This window comes from Passer domesticus, chromosome 5 (assembly GCF_036417665.1).
Source record: "Passer domesticus isolate bPasDom1 chromosome 5, bPasDom1.hap1, whole genome shotgun sequence".
Lineage (NCBI taxonomy): Eukaryota > Metazoa > Chordata > Aves > Passeriformes > Passeridae > Passer > Passer domesticus.
In genome coordinates, this window is record NC_087478.1 from 18,434,552 (window position 1) to 18,460,910 (window position 26,359).

The 26,359-nt window shown below is 36.2% G+C and overlaps 2 protein-coding genes across 5 annotated transcripts in view; both read right to left on the reverse strand.

Annotated features, from left to right (window-relative positions):
- The window catches only part of IL17REL (interleukin 17 receptor E like), a 43,994-nt gene extending 41,824 nt beyond the window's left edge, over positions 1–2,170 (reverse strand). The window contains exon 1 of the mRNA XM_064421552.1: positions 2,041–2,170. Coding sequence (XP_064277622.1) covers positions 2,041–2,142 — 102 coding nt within the window. The 5' untranslated portion in view covers positions 2,143–2,170. The remainder of the gene's footprint in view (positions 1–2,040) is intronic.
- A 7,017-nt stretch (positions 2,171–9,187) lies between these two features.
- On the reverse strand, positions 9,188–25,948 carry MLC1 (modulator of VRAC current 1). Of its 4 annotated transcripts, XM_064422182.1 has the most exons (14): positions 25,772–25,945; positions 25,567–25,681; positions 23,084–23,221; positions 22,233–22,416; positions 20,058–20,147; positions 17,993–18,046; positions 17,756–17,857; positions 16,024–16,125; positions 15,070–15,141; positions 14,484–14,600; positions 13,719–13,775; positions 12,480–12,602; positions 10,914–11,081; positions 9,188–9,753 (listed from the first exon to the last, which is right to left on the reverse strand). In XM_064422182.1, the coding sequence occupies exons 4-14, from the start codon at positions 22,410–22,412 to the stop codon at positions 9,679–9,681; spliced, it is 1,140 nt and encodes a 379-aa protein (XP_064278252.1). In that variant the 5' UTR covers positions 22,413–22,416; positions 23,084–23,221; positions 25,567–25,681; positions 25,772–25,945; the 3' UTR covers positions 9,188–9,678. The 4 variants fall into 4 exon arrangements, with proteins under 4 accessions (XP_064278252.1, XP_064278254.1, XP_064278250.1 ...); XM_064422184.1 differs by lacking the exon at positions 17,993–18,046 and having other exon boundaries at positions 17,756–17,842; positions 25,567–25,948; XM_064422180.1 differs by lacking the exons at positions 23,084–23,221; positions 25,567–25,681; positions 25,772–25,945 and adding an exon at positions 22,940–23,061.
- Positions 25,949–26,359: the final 411 nt, after the last annotated feature.

Here is a 26,359-nt window from a genome sequence, read left to right on the forward strand (position 1 = left end):
TAAAATGACAATATCTCATTATCACATTAAGGAAATTGCTAGGAATAAGTCATTGATTCTCTACTTTTTGATCTGATGTGCTATAGCAGAATATTTCACACAGACAAAGGCAAACTGTAACCCCTGACTAGTGCCCCTATAAAGAACACTGAGTTACACATCATGGGGAAGATTGACTGCTCCCTTTTAGAATAACTCATGAGCTGGATTGAGCCCACAAATCATGGCCAGTTATGCAGAGAAATTGAAGTTAATTTCAAAGGAAAAGTAGGAAGAAGTTTCCTCTAATAAGCTAGTCACGAAATTCTAAAGTTCATGTAGCTAAAGTGCTTTGCACTAAATTAAAAATGCTATGCTGGCAGTAATTTATCCTGTTGAGATCATTATTGTTCCCCTTAGGAAACATTTTTGCTTAAAAAGTCATTAATACATTCAAGATTCTACTGAATACAACTAGAAAAAACATCACATACAGAATATTAACTGAATTCTGTCCCTAATATCACAAATGATTGATTGAGTGATTGATTCTGCTATACTGGAAACAATGTATTTCCCCTTTAAATAAGAAAAATAAAACACACCTTTCTCAGTTAATCAATCTTCAGTATTGGAAGAGACACACTCTTGAAGGTAGAGAAAGGGATCCAGTTTGCCAAACCTTAGGGTTGTGTCTATAGGCAATTAGTGAATCAGCCTTCATAACATACATACCTAAGGTTTGACAAAGAAAGATACCCTTTAGGGTCCTCAGAGGTAAATCCTATCCCCTAGACTAAAACCCATCAAAAAAGGTTGATATTGAATTTTACACGGTGAGTCTGATAATCCTACACTCTTTGGAGGGATAAATTAGAATGACAAATCATTCCTATTTTAAACTCTCATTGCAGCAGACCAAGGAGCATAAATTATTTAAAATACATGTGTATTTGCATTCATGAATATGAGTGCATAAAAATTCTTGAAAAGCATTTGGGTACATCTAGAGATTAATCTCTTATGGCTATATTTTATTATTCTAAAAATATCTAAGTAGATAGAGACTACAGAACTTGAATACAGGAACATTAACTACAGCACATTAATATTTAAATATAGAGAGGGCTTTTTTTGCTTAATCTAGTATTTTATAAGCATCTTTATTGCTACTGTTTTTCTAGGATACACATATTAAATCTAAAATAAATAACTTTAACATGAACTAACTTAACATCTGGGTAGTACCACCGCATTTCAGTAATCTTTAGAATGTCTCACTGGTTGTCCTAAATACTGACATCTTCAAGCAGAAGTTTATACAGACAGCCAAATTCTTTCATAAAATCAATTTCACTTCTCTGTAGGCAGTACACAGTTATCATCCTCCACTAAGACTGAAAGTCAGATTGCCTATTATTTAATCCCTTTTTTTAAAATTTATCTTTCAATGTACTCCATGTTTACAATTTCAGAATGCCAAGAGCAGAACATCTCCACACTGCCCCTTTGCGGGGATATTTGGAATCGTACAAAGCCAAAGCTATTAAAGAGACCGTATGGTTCACACTCCTTTCATGCACATACAGAAGTCATTAAATTTAATACTGGTTACATTCAAACCACAAAATGAAAAACATGTTTTACTCTTTCTCATGCTTAATTCATTTATTCACAGCAAATTCAGTGTCTCATATGTTCCTAACATAATTAGCAATTTCTGAAACCTCTCATTCCTCCCTCTCATATCTCTTTGGCACCACTGCTGTTGTAAAAACTGACTCTGGAAAAGCAATGAATATTAGAAAAATCATTTTTTTCAAATACAAAAGACAAATTTTAAACTAACAGCAGCAGTTGCAAAGGATGTAAAGATGCATTTTGCTACCCCCTTTCAGAGTAATTCTTTGGATACTTAATTCACAATGACAGGAGTATTCAGTGAATGTTCAGGACAGCTGAAATATTTTTTTTCCTTTTTGCTTTCTTTCTTTTCCTATAATTACTTTGGTAACATATAACTACTATATTAATAGACAGCAAATTGGAACAAGAGATTACCTGAGAACATGAAAGTCCACATTCTTCAATCCTGGGAATAATCTGACAATCAGTATTCCAAAACAGAATTATTAGAAGAATCTGAACGTAAGTATTTATCATCCTAAATTAAAAAAAAAATATATAAAAAGCAAAAGCTCAGAAGAAACCTCCTACTCTGACAATTCTCCCTCTCATGACAAAACTTTAATATGAATTTTAGTCCCTCCCACAGCACCTCTGAGCTCCTCCCTCTAAAACTTTCCAGAGACAGAAAATTGCTAGTTCTGGGAAATATAAAGCATGCTCAACTCATTTCGTATGTTCCAAACTGAAAAATAGGAAACAGTGATTTCTGACAATCACAGTAAAAGCCTCTTCCTTCTGGATTTCATCACATCAGCACTAGATCAGTTTCAACAGATTTCTTTTCTGTAAATTCCATATATAAATGGGAATTTTGCTTCTAGAGTGATGTACCAGACAAGTTCATGGGTATTCAAATTCAGTCTTATTTTCCTGGTTTTCTAGTGCTTTCAATGAGAAGAAAACCAGCTTTGCTAAGATGGGTGGTCTTGGAAGACTAGTTTCTTCTTTTTCATCAGCAGGAATACCAGATTCTTCCACTCTAGAAATCTGAGCCTTGATTTTTTTTTCCACTATTATCTAATTGTATCAATAGGAGCATCTTGTTCTAAAGTCTATCTCCAGCTTTGGAAATATGTATGTTTTTTCTAAGTTCAACACCACCAACTCTGAAATCAGGGTAGGAGTGAGTCACAGTCCCTCAATACCTGTTAGCATAACAGAAAGCCCAGGAATGCCTCTCTGGGTGCTATATTTCACACAGTCCCACTACCCTTTGTAAGGAACAAGTATTTCAAAAACACTCTCTGGTTGGTATGGAGACTACGTGTGACATGCCTAAGGGGAATAGGGAGTTTTTCTCCACGGAGAGGGCTTGCTCACCACAGAGATATCTTTCAGTAGGACAGTGCCAGGACCCAGGTACTCAGTGCTCATACAAAACCCTTTACATCAGTTACAGTGGGGAATATACAACTAACAGCATCTGCTAGGATCTGGCTTTACACATAAAATACAATGTCTTCTCTGCCAATGTATCTACTGTACTTGTATTTTAGATACTTCATGTGAGTCCAGTTTGGCATTTTCCAAGAAGACTTTATTTTTTAGATAAGCAGCATCAATCACCATACTGAACAAAATGTAATTTAAATGTTTTGGTTAAAAAAACAACATTTAAGTTTTGTCATCTTATAAAAGTTTGGACATTAAGGAGTTAATGTGTTGCTAGGTCTCAAACACTGCTCGCCACTCAAACAAGTTAGAACCGGGGGTGGCTGGAAAGGGGGGCCCTGTGGAGGTAGGGAAGAACCTTCCTGCGGCCCACTTCCCTGTTCTGGTCCATGGTGACCACATAAAGCAGAGAGGTGATGTCAAGGAGGAGTCAGGAGCTACTGAGAAAGGGTCAGTCCAGAAGAGGTGGATTGAGACCACCAAAATACCCTCAAAGCTCCCTGGCCCATTACCAAATAGGTCCAGAAAAACTTTGACCATGGGCATCAATGAATCCTGAGTACTCACAGGAGTGGGATGTGACACATCTATGCACAAAAATACTCGAGATCAAAAATCTGCCCAGTCCACTCTCCTGTGCCTAAGAGAATGAGAGGATGCTTAAAAAAAAATAAGAAAGAAGTTAAATATCCTACTTCCATGGATTATTTTAACATGTAAGCAGACAATGACCTGGATCTTACAGAATTACTGAACGAAAAGCCACATGATGTGCACGATTTTACTAGCTGCTTCTGGAACTTCCTTAAATGTATTTGTAAAACAACTCTTTGCATCTATTTATCCTTTCGGTTTTCAAATCCTCTTGGAGCCATGAGTGCACAATTAACCTATGTTTATTTTCTTTGTTTGGATTTTTAAACTGCTTCCAAATAGTTCCATTGGGTTCCCCCTTGTTGCTTTAAAAAATACAGAATATCCATTTTCATCTCACCTTTGCATAATAGTCACAGCTGTATTGTTTACCAGCATACCTCCCCTATACTTTCTATGGTAAGTAATATATCTCTTCATTTTTACTATACCCTTTTGTAAGATGAGGGTCCTGCAGACAATATTCAGGAGTGAGCAGTTCAAGGATGTTTTACTCTCTAGCAAATGCCATTTTGACTCTCCTTAGTGTATCATTTACCTCCAGTTTCCGCAGAAATTAACAGTGTGATTCATCTAAAGAAATTTTCTTCTCTTATTGTTTCTGGTATTTCTTAGCACATTTCTTCTCTCTCACATTCTGAATAAAGCTGATCATAGCACAGATCTAACAATGTTCTCTTTCTATGCAGGAACTGTGTTTCAGTCAAGAGTTTCTGTGTGGACTGAAGCTGTTATTAAGTTCAACAGGAAACAACTTTATTGTTATTTGCTTCATTTGAACCCTTTTTTAATATCATGTCTAAACTAGCTACTTTACTGTTCCCGCATAATTTGTATCCTGGAATTACTGTGTTCATCCACTGTTCATATTACATCAGGTTTTGGAACCCCCATTAAGATTCTCACTAAAAGCTGGGCAGTATAATTGACCCATGCCACATTTTTTGAGAACTATCAGTTACGTAGAAGCATTGATGCATTTGAAATTTACAGGAGCAATATCTCTTGGGCTCTCTGTTCAAATAGGACTCTAATTCTTGATCATAATTTTGAAAATAATTTCTTTCTAACAGATGTCTTTTAGTCCTTGTTACTTACTATACCTTACCTATATTTTAATCCACATTTGTCTTTAGTTTGATGCTTTCATTACTTTATCCCTGAAGAATGGATGATAGCAAAACATTCTGTTTCTACCAATGTTCCCTCTATCTTCAGAAAAAGAGACTCTTTAAAAACTGTTAATAGGAAGGGCCTCCTTTTGCACCTTGCTAATAGATATTTTGCACCCTAAATCTTTATTAGAGCACTGGTCAAGAACGCAGAAAAGCCAGAATCTAAACATTTCAGAGTCCAAGAAGGTTTGAGTCCAAATCTTGCACATTTCAGGATGGTAACTTTGTGGTTCAGGGTGCTTTTTAATAAAATGCACAGGTTGACTTTAGGATACAGAGTGAAATCCAGTATTTTAGAGTCCCCATCTTCTCTTGGGTCAAATTTGATCTCTGGACCATCAGCTCAAGTATCTTTTTCTTAATTAGTCTCTGTCTCCATCAATTTTGCATGCTTGGATATGTACTTGCCCCCCTTCAAAAGAGAACATCATTCCATCACTGCTCAAGTGTGTACGGGGAACATTTGAAAACGAAAGTTAGGACAGATATGTTACCAGACATACCTAAGCAGCCAGAAATTGATTTTGTAACCTGATGTTGGAGTTTAAGCACAGAACTCCAAGGAGATTTCTGCTTTGGCTACATTATTCTTTGACTTTGTTAAATTAACATCAATGTCTATGCTGGAAGGCATGTCCCTGTCACATCCATGTTGGAGAAGTCCCAGCCTTCTTTGCAGCACAATAGCCACATTCACACTACATTTTGCAAGAGGACCCTGTGACATATCACTACATTCTTCCCAGTTTCACCAACACAGGCACACATACCATATTATAACAGCCCCCTGGCTATTATTTTAACCCTGTGTGCAGCTGTATTGCTACATGCAGCTATATCACTACATTCTTCCCAGTTTCACCAACACAGGCACACATACCATATTATAACAGCCCCCTGGCTATTATTTTAACCCTGTGTGCAGCTGTATTGCCTGCTCCAAGCAACAGACATCTTGTCCCAGAACCACTTACATGAACCACAGTACAGCTGTTTATAACTTAACAGCTTCTTGTTATGTTGGGCATGTTCTGGAGTGGAGCGGTGTGAAGTGTCACCACAACAAAATACTCACAAGGGATTCAGAGCTGCTTAGGAACTGCATTTTTCTGGGATTGTGCCTGTATCTCCTGCCCAGAGTGAGCCTGTGCAGCCAGGGCAGGTGCACAGCAGAGGTACCAGCAGGGCACCTATACCCCAGAGAGACACAAGACAGGCTGGTGAAACACAAGCTGTTGAGTGCTTCTGTACTCAACAAGTTACTGATCCACAGTCTGAAGACAACCACTACTCATTTCATCTGTGTGATTCAAGGGGACCCTCACTGTCCTCACCCACCCCATCCGTTTCCTTCAGGAGCCATGAGCATCCAGCAATGACAGCAAATATCACAGCAGGTAGCACCTTAGGTGCACTGCTTACAACCCAGGCACAACCCACAGATTCTGAACACTTTCTTTTCCTAAGATTAGAACCATACAATTATAAAGTGGTTTGGGCTAGAAGGGAATTTTAAAGATAATCTCATTCCAAATTAGGTTGCTGAAAGTCCTGTGCACTGTTAAAAAAATAAAGAAAATTTCTTTTTAAATTATGAAAGAAAATAATTTAAGACCCCTATGGAATTGTTAATAAAATTATTAAAGAATAAAACTAAAAACTTGAGTGTTCAAAAAAATCTACTTAGAAAAAAGTAAAAGTATAATAAAAAATAAAGCATATTTACAATTCTCCAAAATTCTTGTAGACAATCTATACTTTTATGAACTTAAAGCTCAGAGAAACTGGAATTATTAGCACATATGGAGGGGTTGCAACTAAAAGTAAATCATTCATGCACCATGTGCACACAATTTATTTTTTTCAGGAAATGCTTCAGTCTGCTTTTTTTTTTATTTTACCCAGCTAAACTTTTTCTTAATTTTATCTAGCTAATTTTTTTAAGCTGGGAACCTGACTCTTGGTATAAGCTAAGCAGTCAGCCATGGCATTAATTCTAGTGATACCCAGCAAGGCAGGAAATGGCACATTTCCAAGCAGAAACTCTTCTAACATGGCACATCCACATTTACCTCACCAGGCTGACCTCAGAGAGGGGTATGATTTTTGTCCTTTTAACAGGCTTTCTAGCTGTGCTGTGGAAACAGATCATCTACCAACAGGCCCTAACTAAATCTTCAAGCTATCAAGATTTACTCTGTGTCAAACATCAATACAAAAAGTCCTTTACTAAAGGGCATATGGGCGGGGGGTGTTGTTTTGAGTTACAAAAACATTGACACACAGTGACATTTATAGTGAAACTTTCTCTGCCTGACAAGTGCTTGTCATGTCAGCAGCCAGCCTTACATTAATTATGATTTTAAAAGCCTGCCTCTTACCTCCATGATTTTTCTTCTTGCAGGGCATGAGAAAATTCAGCATCCAGAGAGGTATCCATGGTGGGGCTCCTAGTTCACCAGGCATGCAGGGAGAAGTCCTGCACCTGGCAGATTGTCCCTTCTCCACTGTGCTGAACAGAGCAGGAAGGAGCCATGGCCAGGCAGGGAGCCCTGGGATATTCATCTTCACTGGAAAGCAGAATCTATGGCTGGCAGCTCTATTACAACCTCTTTTTTTTATTCCCATCTAATCCTCACCCTTGCTAATCTAAGATGACTAAACACTCATATATCTTAACCATTACTCAAGGTCAATCTAAATTTTAACCCAATCATCCTGTTTACCCTATTTCGTTTTTCCTCCTTCTTTTTGATGAATGATATTTTCTTGACTTCTTATTAAAACACTTTAGTTCCCCAAGAGAAATGCAAATATCTGCTATTATATATGCTTTGTTTCTTCATAGTCACTCCTGACAGCAAAAAGAATTTAAAAAAAAATCAGGAGCTGTTTAAAATCCTCTCGCTCTTTAGAAGAGAGCACCTCAAGCCATTTGACTCAAAAGGAAGTAAAAGTGCCTTTGTCTGCTTTGTTGGTATAAGCATTTTGTGAAAAGGAAATTCCATCAGCTGTGCAACTTCCCTTAATTTCTTTTCCCACCTAAATCATTTACAAAAGTAATATCTACTTATATCTAACCTGGATAACCAAAGCCAATCTTCACTTGACAGAAAATACAGAGATAATCTCTTAAAGATACAGATTCAGTTAAACAAAGTGTTTTACCACACAAGGTAAAACAAACCATTAAGGAAACAGTTAAGTAACATCCACACTATTCTATATATTAATCTCTTTTTATTTTAAATTATTCATTAAGAACTTCTACACTGTCTACAGTCTTTTTCCAGTTTCATGCATGAGATTTAAGAAGTTAGGTGTTTATTTTTGAGTGGAACTGTAACTTTTTTTTTGCAATTTTTCAAAAAATAGTGTAACCTCAACCTAACTTTTCCTACTTGCAAACTTGGTAAGATTGTGGCAGATATACAATTAATTATCTGTTATGTTGAGAGAATGTTCACACAAGTACCACCAGTACAGGCATTAAATTTTGCAATATTTAATAAACAGCAGCTGCAGCCTGTGGTGGTTGATGTAGTAGTCTGGACCAACAGCACACCTTAATATTTTTAGGTAGACAGGGAGGTTGTTGTATACATGCTGTTAAAAAGCACTGCTCTAACTTGAAAGAGTACCCTCTATGTATTTAAATCCATAACAACTGTCAGCTTTCCCAAAATGAAAAGAAACATGCTCATGTACCTGAAAGGCTCCACACATGACACACTCTTCTCTCTTTCTTTCCCCTTCTCAAATGCAAAGAGTTAAGCTTTGCAACACGCTCTAAACAAATTATCTGAGTTATTTTAGATTAAAAAAGAAGGACCTTCAAAGTCTATAACCTCTCAAAACCCAACAATAAAACCAGGATAAAAATAACCTCACCACCTTGTCAGCTATCACCCTGGTTACCCCAGAATTCCTATTAACATGGAAATTCTAATAGTGCTTGAAATCTAGTTCAGCTACAAGAAAAGGTCATCTGTATGGGGGATGTCCTTTGTTTCAGGGCAGCTAAGTTGCATAGGTTTTAAAGACAGTTAGAAAAATAAATAAATGAGAAGAATATATCTAAAAACAAAAAATAAAAAACCCTCTTTCAATATCAGTAGTATCAGTAGTTATTTGGCTGATTGCTTCTGTTTGTTGGATGTTTTAGTTTTGGCTAGCAGCTTATGTGTCCCAGCACTCAGAAAAAGCCTCTTCCCCTTTTAATAGTCCAGAAATCAAAGTTTAATGGGAAAGAATATTCTGTTGTCACTTCTCAGATTAGAATGTCAATCCACATTCTCGAGTTTCCACATAATAAAGACTTTTATTTATATAAAAGCAATAAGATGCAGAACACTTTACAACTCCTACAAAAGTGAAGTATAAGCAAAAACATCAATTATGACTTGTACTCATAACTTTACAAAAGCATTTATCAGTCACACTGACTGCATAACTGCAGTTATAACAATCTCTTGCAAATGTATGAAGCCTACTACATATTGCAATATTTTACCTTGCCATCAGCATAAATCCATGCAACTCATTACCTTTTTCTAAAGGTATCTTCTAAACACTAGACTACAGATACCAACAGAAAAAACAGATGTGTTAAAATATTATCAACAAATTTTAAAATTATTAGAAAGATACATCATTTACTGTGTTATTCCATGGCTCCTATTGCTGCAACTATATTGCTGTTTAAAAATGGAAGTTTTTAAACCTTCATTCAAACAGTTGATTTACTTTATTGGATTGTGCTGTGTTGGCTGCATTTGTAGAATCCAAACTACTGAGCCATCTGCACCACAACTGCTTTCCAAGCTTTATCTTTGTCAAAATCCTTTAAGGTATTATTGGAAACCTAAAAGTAAACAAATTTAAGACAAATGTAAACATGAAAAAATGTTTTGATTATAAACTGAAATTCAAGCAAATAAATACCTGAGAGAAGCTAGGAGAATGTGAATAGGTACAGCCAGAGCTAATAAAATATTCTATACATTTGTAAATTGTATCATTTTGTATATAATAGAGTTTATATTTAGGATATAAAATATAACAGTGTAAATCATATAACACTTGAAACATTTGGGTCTAAGAAACTTAGCCAAATTTCTATTTTAAACATGTTATTTAAGACATTTTTCAAGTCTTTTTCTAAAATATGACTGAAAGCCTTCAGACCTAAACCTTTAACCCCAAAGCCAGAAGCAGTCCACCGTGGTGTAACTGAAGCAAGATTTACCTACATACACGCAAGCAAAGTTAGGTCTTGCTTAAGAACACAGACTTCTGAAAAGCCAAAGGGACTTGCAACTTCACCTATAACATTACTCTTGTGTTTAAATACTAAAAGGTAAGCAAAAAAGTGTTGCTTTTGCACAGAAAGTGCTCCTTTTAGCATTTAATTAATGCCTAATTTCTCAGTGACTTGCAAAGCAGGAGTACTTTTGTAAATCATCTCTGGCAGAGATCTGTTGAGCCATGCCATGACCCATGCTCCAAAACACGACTCGCAGCAGTGGAAGTGATGCTGTGCTTCATCTTTTATACAGAACCTAAGTCTCAGGACACAGATCCAGCAAATAAGCAACCTACACCAAACACCCTCAACAACCTGAAGGGACATAATTCCAAAGCTTCCACTTTCCATTAGCAGCTGTTTACTGGCTTGACTGATTTCAGTCTCTGCTCCCAGTGCTTTCTATCCCGTGCTGGACTGAATCCAGCACTCTCCTTCTAGTGCAGTAAGCAGGAGTTACTCTCTGAGAGTGTTTAAGCATTCAGGGCCTAGCTCTGTACAGCAGAGGAAAGCTCAAGGGGTACAGTTCTGTGCCCTATGTCATACCCAGTTATCATCTAACCAGGAAACCATTACCTCTTGATTACAAAATTAAGTTTCATAGAATAGCTTTTAATTGTGGTCTGAATTAAGATCAGAATTCAAGACCACAAAACATTTTTTTAAAAAGCATTTTAAAATAGTTATTTTCAAATTTTCTACTGCATATAAATACAAACCTCTGTTGTTCTGTATTCCTGTTTTTTAACCTGTGATGGTGTCCATGCTGAATCTTGTAGTTTCATTTTTGTCTTGTAATTCACACACTGTATTACAGTTCCAATAGTAAGGCATGCCTGAATTAGCAGCATCAACATCAGAAGCAACAGGAGTACATCATAAGATTGCTGAAAATAGACATATGTTGTTAACTACTTGAATAAAATATTATCCCATCTCTATACTTTAAAAATTCCTATCTAGACTTTTAAAATCAAATTATCATTTAAAGTTTATTTCACCATAATGTTTCAACCAAAATTTTAGTGCCTGACTTTGCTGAAAGTAAATGAGATCTATAACTTCTAAGAAAATGTTAATTTGGCAAATTATCTTTTCCTCTGGAAACACAACGGAATTGAGGAAACTATCCTCTAAAATAGAGTCTTACTGCTGGTTTTGACCTAAGCAAGGTCACAGCTATGCTTGGGCCTGGCCTTGTGCCTTCCTGGCTCTGACCTTGCCCTGCTGACCTGAGTTCCTGGATGACCTTGGATCTGCCTCAGTACTGTGGATTTCCCTGGCAATCACTGAACCCGGCTACTGTGGCTGGACCTGCCTTCCTTTACTATTTTTTGGGGTGCTGTAGGACTGCCCTGCTTGCCAATCAAGTTACCCTTCTTCCTCTGTCCTGCTGTTACCTCCTTCTCTACAGTTCATTGCCCTGTGCAGAGCAGCGCACTCTTACTGCAACCACACACAAAGCAGAGAATGTAAGAAATGCTCTGCAGGGTCACACCAACTGTCTAGACAGTGTAGTCATCTGTCTCCAACATGTGTGACAGGAGAAGCTACTTAAAGAGGTTATGTAAGCTGTCATCATTCCTGAGGTTAAACAAAATAGTACACTCCTCCAGAACAAGAACAGGATCACAGACTCAGAAGTTGATTTTCCAGTCCCCGAGATATCAATTTAATAAACATTTTCTCTCTTTTCTTCTAAAGTTATGAGACTACTTAATGACTAATGGACACTTTTAATGGCATTGGTCTAATGCCCCTAAGTGGTCCTCTGAACAACATCAGGGACTGGCAAACACTTGGCTAGTAGAGCACAAGAAACCTTTTCACCAATGCACAGGTAAGACTTCATACTGAAATGCTTTAAACTTTGCAAACTTTTTCTTCTTTGTCCAAATCCAGACTTTGAATGAATCTAGGTATAAGCTTATAGTCCCAACGATGGGTAAACATCCTAAGAAACAGAAAAATGTACTCGAATCTTTAATTTAAAATTATAAAAGCCCCAAGGATTCTAGCATACTGTATATTATTTTTGACATCTTTAGAATAAAATCCTATCTTTTTAAAACTACAATTCCAGGGTGCCAATAGATGTAACATACTTTCACTTATAAGTCAAACAAGACTTTTTAAGTAATTTCTATAAGATTTCATTCCATCTTTATAATGCAGTACCTTGTCTGCATTATTCCCTAATATATTCCCTAATTTGCTACTGCCTTGCTACTGTATGCTACTGTAACATATAGAAGTTCATTTTTCAACTGCATAAAAACACATACTTTCACAGCAGGTGGATAACTTTTAAAGATGTCAACAACTTGCATGATACTGAAGGATAAGTATGCGGAAGCAGTGAACAACAAAGGAGAGGTAACACTGCTAATGGCAATCAGGACCTCAACCTAAAAAATAAGATAATAATGGTTAAATAATAATCTAAAAAATTAACTCTGGTTTGTAAGATATGTCTCCTTGAAGCAAGCATAACAGAAGTGTGTAAAACTGTGTAAGATTATACATAAAAGAGAAATACTAAGAGCCATCCACATTTCATGAAGATACAGAAGCAAGCTTTGTATAACCCAAGTTACCTAGCCAAAACACTGCTGGTTTGTAATTCATATTTCATTCAATATAGATGATGACATTTTTGTTTTATTTTACAAGTGCCTTCCACACATACATAGAGGAAGTAATACCCAATCTGGAGGGCCAGTACAGAAGCCACCATTTATTCTTCAATTTATATGAATTAATGAGAATTAAAAACAGATATTGCAGACTTGCAACCTAAAATATCTTATGCAAATACCTTTGAGTGTCCTGAGGCAAATTTACTGCCATACAACAGCAGCTGAGTTTCACTCAAATATCTCCCCCATAGGATTATATTCTAACTTCAATTTTGGTTATGCCTCATTACTCACTTAAATAAGTGACTATTAATTAGAACAGATATTTTAAGGAGCCTTAACTACAGACCTAGAACATTCAAGGAATAAATTAACTCTACTGAATATTATTAGTTATTGTTGCTAACCACATAGATGAAGAATTTGCTTAAAATAGGTTCTAGGTCTAGCACAGTTTGCACACCTAATTTTCTTCTTTCAGAAACACAACGGATAATGAAAGAAAAAGGAAACCTCCTTTCAGGAGCTTGACAGCAGTTCTTGGCATACCATTTGAGGCATGTCATTTTTCTATAGTATTATCTTTTCCCAAGGAATCACTACAAAGTATCCAAAAAGCAAAGCAGAACAAAACAAACCAAAAAAACCCCAAACAACCAACCAAACTCTTCAAATTCTTTTCTAGAACTGATGAAATTAAGCATCCAAAGGACCTACTAGAGTTCTTTTAAGGGATACCAGCTAACACTCCTGCTACATATTTCTGTCACATTTTGTAGAAGCAGCTAAAAACAGTGAGCAAACTTGATTAGTGCCCGCTATCAGGCAGAGTTTCTTAGCATTATTCTACTCTAATGACAAAGTCCAAGAATTTTAAACACTTACCAGACATTTACTTGGATATTCAGCAGCTACATGACTCGCAATAGCACTTGGAAAACACTAAGCAAAAGAGTGTAACAAAGTAAGTATTTATTGACTTGAAAATTACAAAAACTACAATTGAGTTACAGTAATTCCCACTATTCACAGCTTTTTTCTTTTGTGTATTATGAATGCTGAAAAGTTTGTTTATGAACTTTTTCCACTTCATGCAAAGGGACTTTACAGACACATATATAAACCTAGTGTTCACTGTCTTCTTTCTCAACCAGTTCCTTCATGGCAAGCAGGGTGGCACAACATCATTTATGAATCCACTGCTCCTGGGTACAGGCTGTTACTAGGGATAAGGGTCACCAACCACAGTCTCTGACTTTTAAAACAGGTAAAACTGAGAGGTTAAATAAGATGTTCTAAGGATTCTACCATGCTAAACCTAAACTCAACATTTCCTTTGCAGCCTGAAATATTCTAAAACCTGTAACTTTTTTTGACACCCCACTTCCTTGTTTTAATACTCATTTCCATTTTACTGAATTGAGGACTGAGAATGTATCAGAACAATTTACTGAAATATTGCAAATCAAAACAGATCCAAAATATTGCATAAATATATTAAGTATATTGAAGTTCTAATTCATTTGCTAAGCAGCAATTCCCAAACAGTATTAGAGCCAAATAAATACTCCAGTGGGGAGGAGAAAAGTGAAAAACAAATTTAATAAAAGCCATTGTTTTAAAAGAGTAGCTTCTATTTGCACTACTTACAGCAACTAAGATCCAAAAGAATGTTACTGAGAGGTATGGACCTGAGACTAGAACATCCATATTCAAAGCAATTATTCCACCAAATACTGATGAAATTCCAATAATCACCTCAATTACCTAAAACAAATAAGAGCACACAAATTATTAGTAATGTATTTGAACACGAAATTTCCTACTTGCATATAGAAAGGACCTCAGTGGAAAGAATAAAATGCATTTATGCTACTAGCTAGGCATAAAGTCTATGTTTTCCATTTCTAAAATATGGCAAAACACTAGCTAGCTTAAGTGAAAACAAGATCAGCTTCATTATACACATTTATGCTTTCATTTATTAGCTCCCCCGAACAATAGTTCAGTTTACACTATTTATCCTTACGTCATTAAGTAGTCTCCTTCCCATAATAAAGAGCAGTTACAATTTATCTTGCAATCTTCTAAAAGGAAATATTTTACTATATATCTCTCTTTTTTGTCTTTATTCTTTCGGCTCTTAACTACAGTGATCTCTTCCTGGCTTTAAAGAACCTCAGCACTTACAAAGATGAAGTAATAAATTGATTCAATGAAACAATGCTTTTCTTACTGAGTATGACTTCAGAATTCGAGCAGGAAAGCTGACATTGCTCAAAACAATGGCACTGTCATGTGCAGCATTCTAGAGGAGAATAAAAAAATCATGATAAAAAATATACAAAGCAATAGATTTCTTTCTAATATCTTGTACAGCCTCTTACAGATCCTGACGGTGGTATGCAATATCTGGTTGGCCCAGAAGAGGTGACAGTGACACATCAAGGTGTTTTCCAAGGTAAGACCACATCAATTACATGAAAACCAAACTAGTATCAGATTAGCTGTTCCACAGCCACCATTCAATGATGAAATATTTTCATCTTGTCTCCCTTTTCCACCTTCAAAGAATATACTTTCTTCCTGAGCCTTCTGGCTTTACAGATGTGCGTCAGCAGCAGCCAAAGGAGGACAAGGCACTACACAACTTTATTAATCAGTATTTCCAATGGCATATTATGTTTGCTTCATTCTTACCTAAAAGTACTGCTGTAGAAAAATGAGGGTGGGGTTTGGGAAAGCACTTATGAATAAAGAAAATTATACCAATAGCCCCAAATCCTGAAGTCAAGACATGTCATGCAGATACCACCAAACTGACATACAAGACAAATAATTTCTCTGCATCAGGCTTCAAAAAGGTACTGCATGAATACATACAAGCTATAGTACTCTAATGTTTCAAACATCAAGTTTTGTTCTACAAAACAGAAGTAAAACATTTGCCATGCCTATTCATAAGACATTCAAAGAACTCTGTGCTGTGTAATTTTCAACAGGTAATTTTGCAGAGGGGTCATTGCACTTTTAAAAGATAAAAGAAATAACTGTTTAGTACTGTATTTTTATTTGTAGGTCAAATATAGCTTTAGCATGCAAAGTTATGGTGTTGTCAATAAATTTTCAGCATATGTAAGACAGGAAAATGGAGGATTTTTTAACATGCACAATCCTTAAGGGTACCTACTTTCTTTCTTGTACAGCAGTCTTCGGTAGACCTTGCTGAAATGATCACAGTAGTTGCCATGAAGATTTCCAGCAGAATAAGTAGAATCAAGTTGAAATTTATCTGTCAGCAAAATCCCAGACATGAATTATGTCTTCCATATTCAAAATGAAGGAAGGGGCTGAGTCTAGCATGATTAGGCAGGTAGTCTAGTTTCTGTCAGATTTAGACACATCTACTGATTACATACTTTGTTATCTATTTTCTTGGCTCTTGACAAACTTCAAGAACAACATTATTCTCAGAATGCCTAACCTAAGGAAAAAAACATTTGCTGCATTTATGGAAATATTCTGCCTGAAGATTTTATCACTGTCCTCCAGAAGAGGAGCTTATGATAAGGAAGTGTTTGCTGGGTACATTCGCTTTTTGCAGGCCTTTCTATGTGAACCCAGAACACTGCAGCAACTATCGGAAGATTCTCAGGGGAAGGAGGGCCACAGGTCACAACTCCTAGGTTGCAATCCCAAACAGTGTGCTACCATATTGGATGCTAAATGAAAACACAAACCAAAGAACTGCACCAAGGATCCTGGTTCTGTGCCCTGCTTAGTGCTGGTAAAGCATTCACAAACACTTTTCATGGGTTCATGACCCTTGCAGACTACATTGCAAAAAACATGGATGCTGCCATTGCTCATATTCAAGAGACAAGTAAGTGAATGCAATACTTAACACTGCTCTTTTGTCCCTTATTACTCTCATGAAAAGAGGTAGGTACCTACACTACATGGACTGAATCATTTCCAGGCACACAAGTTAGGCAGAGTGGATCTCCCTTTCTTGTCTTCAAAAGCACCACGATGGAAATCAGCAGCCCAAAATATAACTGGTAGTCAGTCAGGCCACTGGGGCAAAGTACCAAAAGACTAGAAAGAACTGATACCATTCCAAACCTATACAATTATAGCAAACCATTGTTCAAAAACTTAGAACAGAATGATATTGCTTCCTCCTGTCAGACCTGCTTTGTTGATGATGAAATCTCAGTCTTCCTCCAATACTCTGACATGTATCTTGCAGCATGTGTTTTTTGAAAAAAGTAGCAAGTCACAGATTTAGGAGGCTTTTTTGGATGCTGAAATTCACTTTTACTTGGGAAATGATAATTGAAACTATGTGCTTTGCTGTACCAAATAGACTGTACAGTTGTACTAACTATGCAAACAACGATAAATGTCATTGTGGCAAACTTCTAGAAAATGTGCTACAATGAAGAATACAGGAATTGTTAGGCAAAACAAGAAGTTCAAATGTGTGGCCTAGAGAACAATTTAATCCAGATTAAAAATTCCGTTTTGACACAGAGCTAATACTGATATGAGCTGGCAAGGCCACATGTCACACGTGGCACTGCAGTGCCAAGTAGATGCACAAGTTTGAGTCCAGAAGCACTGTAACAAAACTGATGGACTATCTCACTTAGACCCAGGTACAAGAAGTAAATAACAAAAGTTGGAAAAGTAAGAGTAAATAAATTAGATTCTTGTGAATAATATTGCAGGTAACTAACACTGGGCAAAGAAAAATATAAAGTTACTGTTGCATGACCTCTCCTCACAGACCAAGCAGGAATACTGGTATATTGGTAGCAAAGTAATGACATGTGATCTCCAGCCACCTAAAGTCCTCCCTGCCTTGTTTTTTAACAAAGATAAATGTATCACAATTAGTAATTGTTTTGGTAACTTACATTTATAGCTGATGGATTGAGGACAAGTTTGCATCCAAACCAAACTAAACACGTTGTTGTAACAGCAAATGTAGAGACAAAGAGAATCTGAAAATTTGGTATCTGAAAAACAATTTCAGAATGGGTTTCTCTCTTATTTCAAACACAGGGGGAATATGAACACACATACAGATATATATAGATAGATATAGATATATAGAGAGATACATAAAATTGACAATGAAGTTTCATACTTACCACATTAATTTTATTCCTTGCTATAGCAAAGCTCACAACTGCTGAAGGAATACACTGGGAAAATTAAAAGAAAAGACTAGTGGGATCTTCTGCACAATGAATTTTATATATACTTCTATAGATATATTCTATGTGTCTGAATTCATATTCAGTACACTTAGACAAACAGAAGATCAGAAACTCTGAAGAAAAAGTTTCACTTGACTGAACTCATTCATCACAATCAGTGTCTAAGAATTACAAGAAGTTTAAATATACCTTCCATATCCCTCAGTTTTTACTAACTACCCAGCATAATGTGATGAGTAAACAAAAGAAGGTCTTTCATGAGGTCTTTCATGAGGTATTTCATGACTTCATTAGTTTAAATTAACTCTAGAAGGCCTGAGATCCTCGAGCAGGGGAAAACAATGCTACTCCCAAACTGGGCCTGCACATTCTTTAAACAGACATAATCCTTGTTGAGTAAGCTAAAATTTGCCCAATGTCAAAACAGTTCTGAAGAAAATCTTGTGAAAATCTGCTTAGTCAAGACACACTTGGAGAACTGTGCCTGGGATGTCCATTTGTCTCACTGGGGACTATGTTTCCCTGCTTGAGGGCAAAGATAAATGGAAAAGTCATGCACAAATGAAAAGTCTCACAAAGTAATTTCTCTATCCCTTAACTGTTCCCCACCACAACAGACATGGCTCCATTACAGATCCAACTCTATTTTACACAGATGCCTACTAAAATTATAATAGAAATGTTCTTATGTTAAACAATGAATCATGCAATAAATGCCACATTTCTAATTCTCCTCCTACACACCTGAACACTAATGGCTTAACAATTGAATGCTATAAAGAGATTAACACTGATATGTAAAATTCTTGGCAGCACTTCCTCAACACCTAAATGACCTTTACTGAACATAATTAAAATGTTCTTCTATGTACTGGTTACACAGGAGTTCCTAGAACACTACAGGACTATGTTTAGGCAACTGAATGAAGTATTAGTCCAGATGGGTGAAAGTCTAGAGAGCAACTCAGCCTCAGGCTAAATGAGACACTTGGTGGCCAGCTGGTTCCACATCTCTCCAGGCTCTTCGGACTGCACCAATGTCACCATCTGCAGCAGGAGCTCTAACACCTTCCTCACATACACACACCTTCAAACCCAATGAGATAACCTGCTGCATCCAAAGATCTACAGGTCTTTGGAAAGTTTTCAACATGAAGTTCAAAGAGTCAAAATCAGGGGCAGACAAAGACACATCTCAGTAACTAAACCAGTGCTGCACAGAATAAGGTATCTCTGAGGCTACTGACTTAAACTCCTCCAACTTCAACACCTTTGGTGGAAACCCAAGTGGTAACTCATTCACAGAGCAACTCCTGGGACTTGTTTGTTCCAAGTAATCTTGGACCTAACTTAAAAACAAATATATAAGTCAAGGTGAGAAAATAACTATGACAAAATACTGCCATAAACAAAGCAAGTACATGAGACTTAAAGCACAAACTAAGCATATATAATACAGTAAATATGTGTATGCATCCCTCAAAGTACAGAAAAAAATATTGGGCTCTGGAAAATGTCAGCCATCTTTAATGCACACTTTACTAATAAAATAATAATATTCAAGAGAATTTTAGTCTGCTTTGGTACTTGGATATTATGGCAAAATAAACTGAAAAATTAACATTTTGAGATACAATATGAAATACATTTTGATAGCATATAGCCAGAAAACTTTCCAAATACATAGCAACAAAAATTTTCTTAAAAATCAAGCACAGAAAAACTGCTCAGCAGATTAATCTTGCATGCCAATGGTGAGCTGATTAACAAAAATAACAAAAATATTGGTAACAGAAACCCAATTGTCTTCATGACAACAGTAATTCCTTTAACCATGCAATGAAATTCTATTTAATGAACTGTTAAATATAATTAAATTTTCCATGAAGAAAAGTAGTAGAAAAAGACAGACAGAATAAAAGACATAAACCCACAAAAATTATTTACTATTGCATTTGCTGTCAAACAGCCACAGCAAATAATTAAGAATGCTTACTGAACCTGCTGCACAACGTAAATAATCCATTTCAGATGGAAAAATATTTCCCAGATATAGTGAAAATCCAGAAGTAATAAGGAGGCAAGTCTGCAAAGCAACAAATAAATTTATATTAATAAAACTGGGGTTTTAAAAAATAAAAAAAACTAGTCAGACATAAATCAGTAATCAAATTGAGCTACTTTTAAGAATGCAGTTTTTGTGTGAATAAATTTGAAGAAAAATATCACAATATGCTGACTTCTGAAGATATTTCACTGGTTTCCAAGACCTAATAATGAACATATTTAAATCAAAAATTTTGCCCTGATCTGGCAAATACCTCAATATAAGTCAAAAGGTAACTTAAGTGTTTAGTGGTAAAAATGTTTCAGAGACCTCAGCTATGTCTCTACTTTGCATTTCCTGCTTGAGTCCAACATTCATTATGCATATGGGCAGCTGGGCAGTTGCCAACTAGAACACAGCAATAAAAATAGAATTCAGATACATTAATGAAGTTTCTTCCACTATATTCCTACACCCTTCCAAATTCTCTTCCTGCTTTCATCCAGTAGCACATCCAAAAATGTTGAGCTACTCCTCTTACCTTAATAAGTTTATTTCATAACTACCACAGTTACACACTCTGCAATAAGCAATTAGCGTCTTCTACTAAGACTATTTTGGTTTTCCTTGTCATTCCTCTGAGTAGGCATTTCTTTGAAGGGGCTGGGAAAGGTAAGAGACAGAATGGCTTTTCTCCTTTATTTGGGTATTTTTTTCATGTCAGAATATTATTGAGGGTCTTTAAAAAGTCCTTGTCAAAAGACCCCAGAGAATAAGGAAAGCATATGTGCATGTATAAAGACACACACACAGAATTTTGGCAGACTGAAAGGACAGTCTATAGAAAAACGAGTTGAAATTGTGCTTGATGCTCATCAAATTGTTCCTGCACAAAACCAGCCCATCAGCCACTTTGATGTCACTTTACAGTTGGCAACTGCTCCCTGAAGTAGATGGTTCTGCTCACTGTGACTTACATTGCTCAGCATACAGAGACTTTCTCTTCTGGACACTGTCTTTCAGAAGGGTTAATAAAGACTAAACACTTGGGAGAAAAATCTATTTGGAATTTAATTTAAGAGTTTATTAATAAAAATGCACTTTCATTTTTTCATGAAATCATGAAATTCATTCTTCTTGATAATATGACTTCAGCAAATGATCATTAAATGTTATTATCTCCAAAAATTTATAACTACTCAGTAAATTACAGACAGTTGTTCTTTTGGACAATTAAGTTTGAGAAAATTTAATGTAAATAAAGCCAGCACTTCTTTTCCTCTCTTTTCATGTGACAGTACATCTGAAAGGAAATCCAAGCCTTGCAGTTTGTCAGAAAGGAAAAAATGCTCAGCTATTTCCACAAAAATAAGGCAATAATTTTATTCACTGTGCATAAACAAGCAATTACCATATTAACAGTGAGACAATCTTAGTTCTTAATAAAAAGTACTCTTCAAAACACACAAGCTGACAGAAAAAGAAAAGATCAAATTCTAATTGCTATAATGAAGTTTAATTAACTTGGCTCAGAACATGGAGAAGCATATGATGTACATGCAAGATGAGTACCCTGTGATTCTAGCAGTGAACACAAAAATTCAAATCATTGTGTTGTTTGCATAAGAAACACAAGTATATACCTTGCTATGTTACTGATTATACCAAATAATTATGTGGCTACTGAACCCTGATAGACAAATGTGGCAATCAAGTACCACATATCTTTTTAATGCCAAAATGTTATCATGGCAGCCACAGTACATTTAATAGTTAGAAGAATTTTTAAAACAGTGCAAATGGTCCGCATACTTTACGTACTCTACCAAAAAGCACTGCCTATACATACACATGGGCTGATATTTACCACTACCTCACTTATTCTCTACTTATATGATTAATATTAATGATAAAAATCAGCCTTCATATACCACCTCTGATTAGTAAAAAATAGTCAAAGAATACACACAGAATACATTCGAAATTTGCTAAATACGTTTCTATTTTTACAAAGATTACTTTTCAATACTATTAGTGATAAAATTCTTCTGTCAAACAGAACAGATTTCTGGGCACTAAGGCCACACTTGTATTTTTAAATTTACTATAGTTTAAAGTACTTACTCCCATCAGCAAAGAAAATATCCATGTTTTGTAACTAAAGCAAGGATGCAGCCTCTTTGACAGCTGAAGGTCACTGGATTTGATATCTGGTATATAATTTCCATTCTCTTGTTTTCCCCGCTCCAAAGTTGGCATCCTGTCATAGCTAAATTCTTCTCTGTAACCTTCTTCCCTGGTCATAACACTTCACAAAGGCAATTAAATAATAATAAGTTACAAAGAAAGAGAAAAAGTATAATTAAGATCCTTCACATACTGAGATCAGAGCTCAACTAGGTTTTTTGTGTATTCAAGACAAAATGAACACAATGTTTAACTACTGGATGTATTTACATTTCAAAATATGTAAACTTTCCAACAACTTACTTACACACCTTAACTAAATTTCATCATAGAGCCACAGTTCATAATAACATAGTGTAAGTACCAACATAGTTAAAGTTTGTTTATCTGTGATACCTCAGTGAATTTTTATTTCAAGATCTAAAAACCAGTTTTAGAGCTGTTTAGTTAGTGCATACCTCTATAATCAAAGCTCTTTACTTTTTCAACTCTAGGACAGCAAAGACAATCAAACAGGTTTCAACATAAATTCCATTTGATTTCAACACTTTTTATCAACTACCTAAAATGACAGACTTCCCTGTGAGTCCCATGAACACAGATACCCACAATAACTCAGCTACAGCAAACTGTTTCAGAATTACCCAGTATCAACCATTTCTCTTGTTCCCTTCATCCTTTCTTGTTCACCTCACTGCTTGCCAATCTGTTAAAATACCATGAGGAGTATCTCATATCAGAATTAAGTTACTGTATATTTTTCAACAGCTAAAAACCTTCGTGCTTACCTTCCACTGAAAAGTTAGCTGTCAGTTTAAAACAGCCCTGTGAACACAGCTGCCTGTACACTTTGTGATATTCTCACCGTTCAGTGAGTCATGCCGGCTTTGAAAAGTTCTCCCTTACACTTTGGCTTTCAACAACATCTATTCAGATACGGAACAAAAGCACAGCAAGAACTTCAGTTAAGCCAGGGAACAGGAAAATGCCTCCTGAATTTTAATTAAGAGAACACACTAGAAAATGACTGTACTACATCTCATAGGGCTGCTTCCAAATCAGACCAACAAATTAAAAGTTTCATGTCTCTTTTTTATTTGAGTACTACCCCTTACTTAGCATCTTAAATAAAAGTTTCCTCACTTTTCCACTTTTGGCTATCATAACACCCAGCGATCACAATATCTAACAAACGAGCTCTTGTTTCAAAAGAGCAAAATGTACTTACAATACAATTTTATCTGCAGTTTTTTTCTAGGAGAATATTTCAAGCATTACAGTATCTCAGCAAGACGGGAAGCTCAAAAGTTAGAGGTTAGAAATCTATCAAGATTATTATTTTCACTGTAGAACACTTCTCTGTCTTTTTCCACTAACCCCAGTGTTCTGGGGTGCTCAGATAAACCTGGCACATCTCAGTCGTGCCGTCATTTGCACTTACAGAGCACCCAGATGACTAAACAACATATTTTCAGCCTAGCAGGCAGCAGTGACATGCAATGGCCAGCGAACATTGGATCCAGTCCTCCTGCTTATTAAGCAATGAAAAGAGGGGGAAAAAAGGACGTTTTTATCTTGAAGATGTTGGCACCTTGACAGCTACAGCAATGACAGGGTCTTTTGTCTAAACTTTAAACACTCTTGTAACCAAGACACAATTAAATCTTCAGTATTCTGAAGGGCATCACCTTCAAAGTATGCTAGAAAAACTTCTGAACAGCACAACTTCTCAGTTTGTACAGACTGTAGATTTTATTTTTTTTTCATGTCAGCCAATACTGAAAGAATATTAAAATGTTACAGTTGTTTTAATAGATTTAAACAGGGAAATTAGTACACCATACACAGCAATCGACACATCTGTAAACTGTGCTAAAAAGAGGGGGGAAAAGATTGTACAGTCAAGCAGAACTTTCTGAAGTAATTAAGCACTACTGTTCCTCTCTCATGGAAGAAACACTGCACAACTATTTCTATTATCTGAAACTTTCCAAAGACCATGGTTTAATGGATAATGGGTATTGCTTACCTGACAGCTTTTTCAGTGAATACTAGGAACTGATTGACACAAATTACCATAGACACAAAACACAATCATATTTTAACCCTTTTGATCAATTTAGGGAGAATGTTTGTGGGTTTGGGGTTTTTTTGCTTTGTTTATTTTTTACACAAAATGAGATAGTTAGGTATTTACTTGATCTAATCTCTCTGAATATAAAGAATTTATAAAGCCCTGCACCACTGACCAGAGCAGGGTTCAAACCCTAGAACAACTTGTTCACAGTTCCAAGTGTTTCAGCCAGCACTGTACCTGAAAGTTCCCTCTCTCAAGCATGGTTATACAGTGTTTTCTCAGGTTATAGTGAAACTCCTCCTACCCCCTTTCCTGTGTACTTCTCAGTATTTCCCATTTCTCTTTCGCACAGAGGTTCATTGAATAATTAATGCATCCTCTGCACTTGGCATCAGCATGAACAAAAAACACTTAAAGTTCAAAGTTCAGTTTCTACTCTAAAAATTTTCTGGGGCCCTTATTTTAGGTTCCCTTCATCTCATGTTCCTGATTCCAGAAAAAGTCTCTTTTTTGTGCTAGACCAGAACCCAAGTCGTTGACTAAGACCTTCTAATGCTAGATAAGGTACAAATATGATGTACAAAGAGATTCCTCCTAATTCTAAAGAATGCACAGAAATTTTACACAAAGACTGCAGCAAGTATAACAATTCGAACACAACACGAGAAGCTTCTGAAAAGGATTTACAAATTAAGTGTTTTAATTTTAAGTTAGGCCAAAAGATGACAATTAAACCAAATCATGAGCAGCTATGGATAACTGCATACTTCCACCACAAGAGTGACCACTGAACAAATTCAGTTGCCTGAAGCAGCTATAGCAGATACTTGGTCATTTGCCACAGGCTGTGTGCAATGCAAGCATCCCCCACAGTAACGACAAAAGATAAAAACCAGATTACCAGTTATAACTCAAGTGCCAAGGGCTAATGTGACAAAAAGGCACATAAACTTGTCAGAGTCCTACTTTTGCTATCAAGGACTAAGGAAAAAGCATTCTGTCCTGGGCCACATTCCCTAGCCCTGAACAAATTTTCACTCACATTCCAAAATCTAAATGAAAAGCACACCTGAAGCTCTGGTGAAGTTTACATTTAGCATCCTGACCAACTCTTCCATTTTATGATGAGTTAATACCTGCACTACACTTAAGATTTTTCACACAATATTTAATTACACTACTTTAGCTCATTACCTGTATTCCTTGTTGAGTATTTTCACCTCTTTTAAAACCAGTTCTGTGACGTATTTTGTTTCTCTGAAGCTGATTTCTCAGTCCATGTTTCCTAGCTCACATCTTAGGGCATGTACTGAACCAAAATCAAAATGTAGATCAAATAGCTTCAAATTGATGCCTTGCTCCCCTAGAATAACATTTGCCCCCCCAGTATAATACAAACTTCTTTGGATTTAGTTCTTCATGTAAATCAGCATCTTTTCCAGAAACACAATCTCTTCATCCACCACATTTTTGCCAACTAACAATCCCCTGCCGGCACTCCCACTGGAAACTCAGTGAAAGAAAACAGTAGTTAAAATTCTTTAAATCAATGTACCCAAAAGAGGCTAACACTCTCTCAGCACTTTTCTAAAACAGCACTGACTCACGTTTCTCCTTCCAATGGCATCACCTCAGTTACTTCAGAATGAGACACTGGAACCTGCGTGCAGTTACTGGCAAACACAATTTATTCTGCTTTAGGAACTGTACAGAACTCTGTAACAGTGTTAAACCGTCTGAAATGCATTCCTAGCCCTTCTTTGCCTAAATAACGCCGAGTGAATCATACAGCTAGAAACTAAAAAGTTGCCAAAGACAACTACTGCTTTAGTCACACAACTTAGGCAGTGTATTTTGTGATTTCTACAAAAAATTACACACTGCTCTGCTCCACCTCCTGAAAGCGCCTCCTCTAACAGCTTCATGTGGCAGTTCCTATTTAAACAACTGGGATGCTGAGCTCATCAACTCAAAAAACTTTGCTTTG

Excerpts from the sequence above, each read along its gene's own strand:
- MLC1 (XM_064422180.1), bottom strand. The coding sequence starts at position 22,971 with ATGAAGGGAACAAGAGAAATGGTTGATACTGG. Across the intron at positions 12,603-13,718 it reads AATATCCAAGTAAATGTCTG|GTTGAGGTCCTGATTGCCAT; the intron begins GTAAGTGTTTAA and ends CTTATTTTTTAG. Across the intron at positions 11,082-12,479 it reads GTTATCCACCTGCTGTGAAA|CAATCTTATGATGTACTCCT; the intron begins GTATGTGTTTTT and ends GTCTATTTTCAG.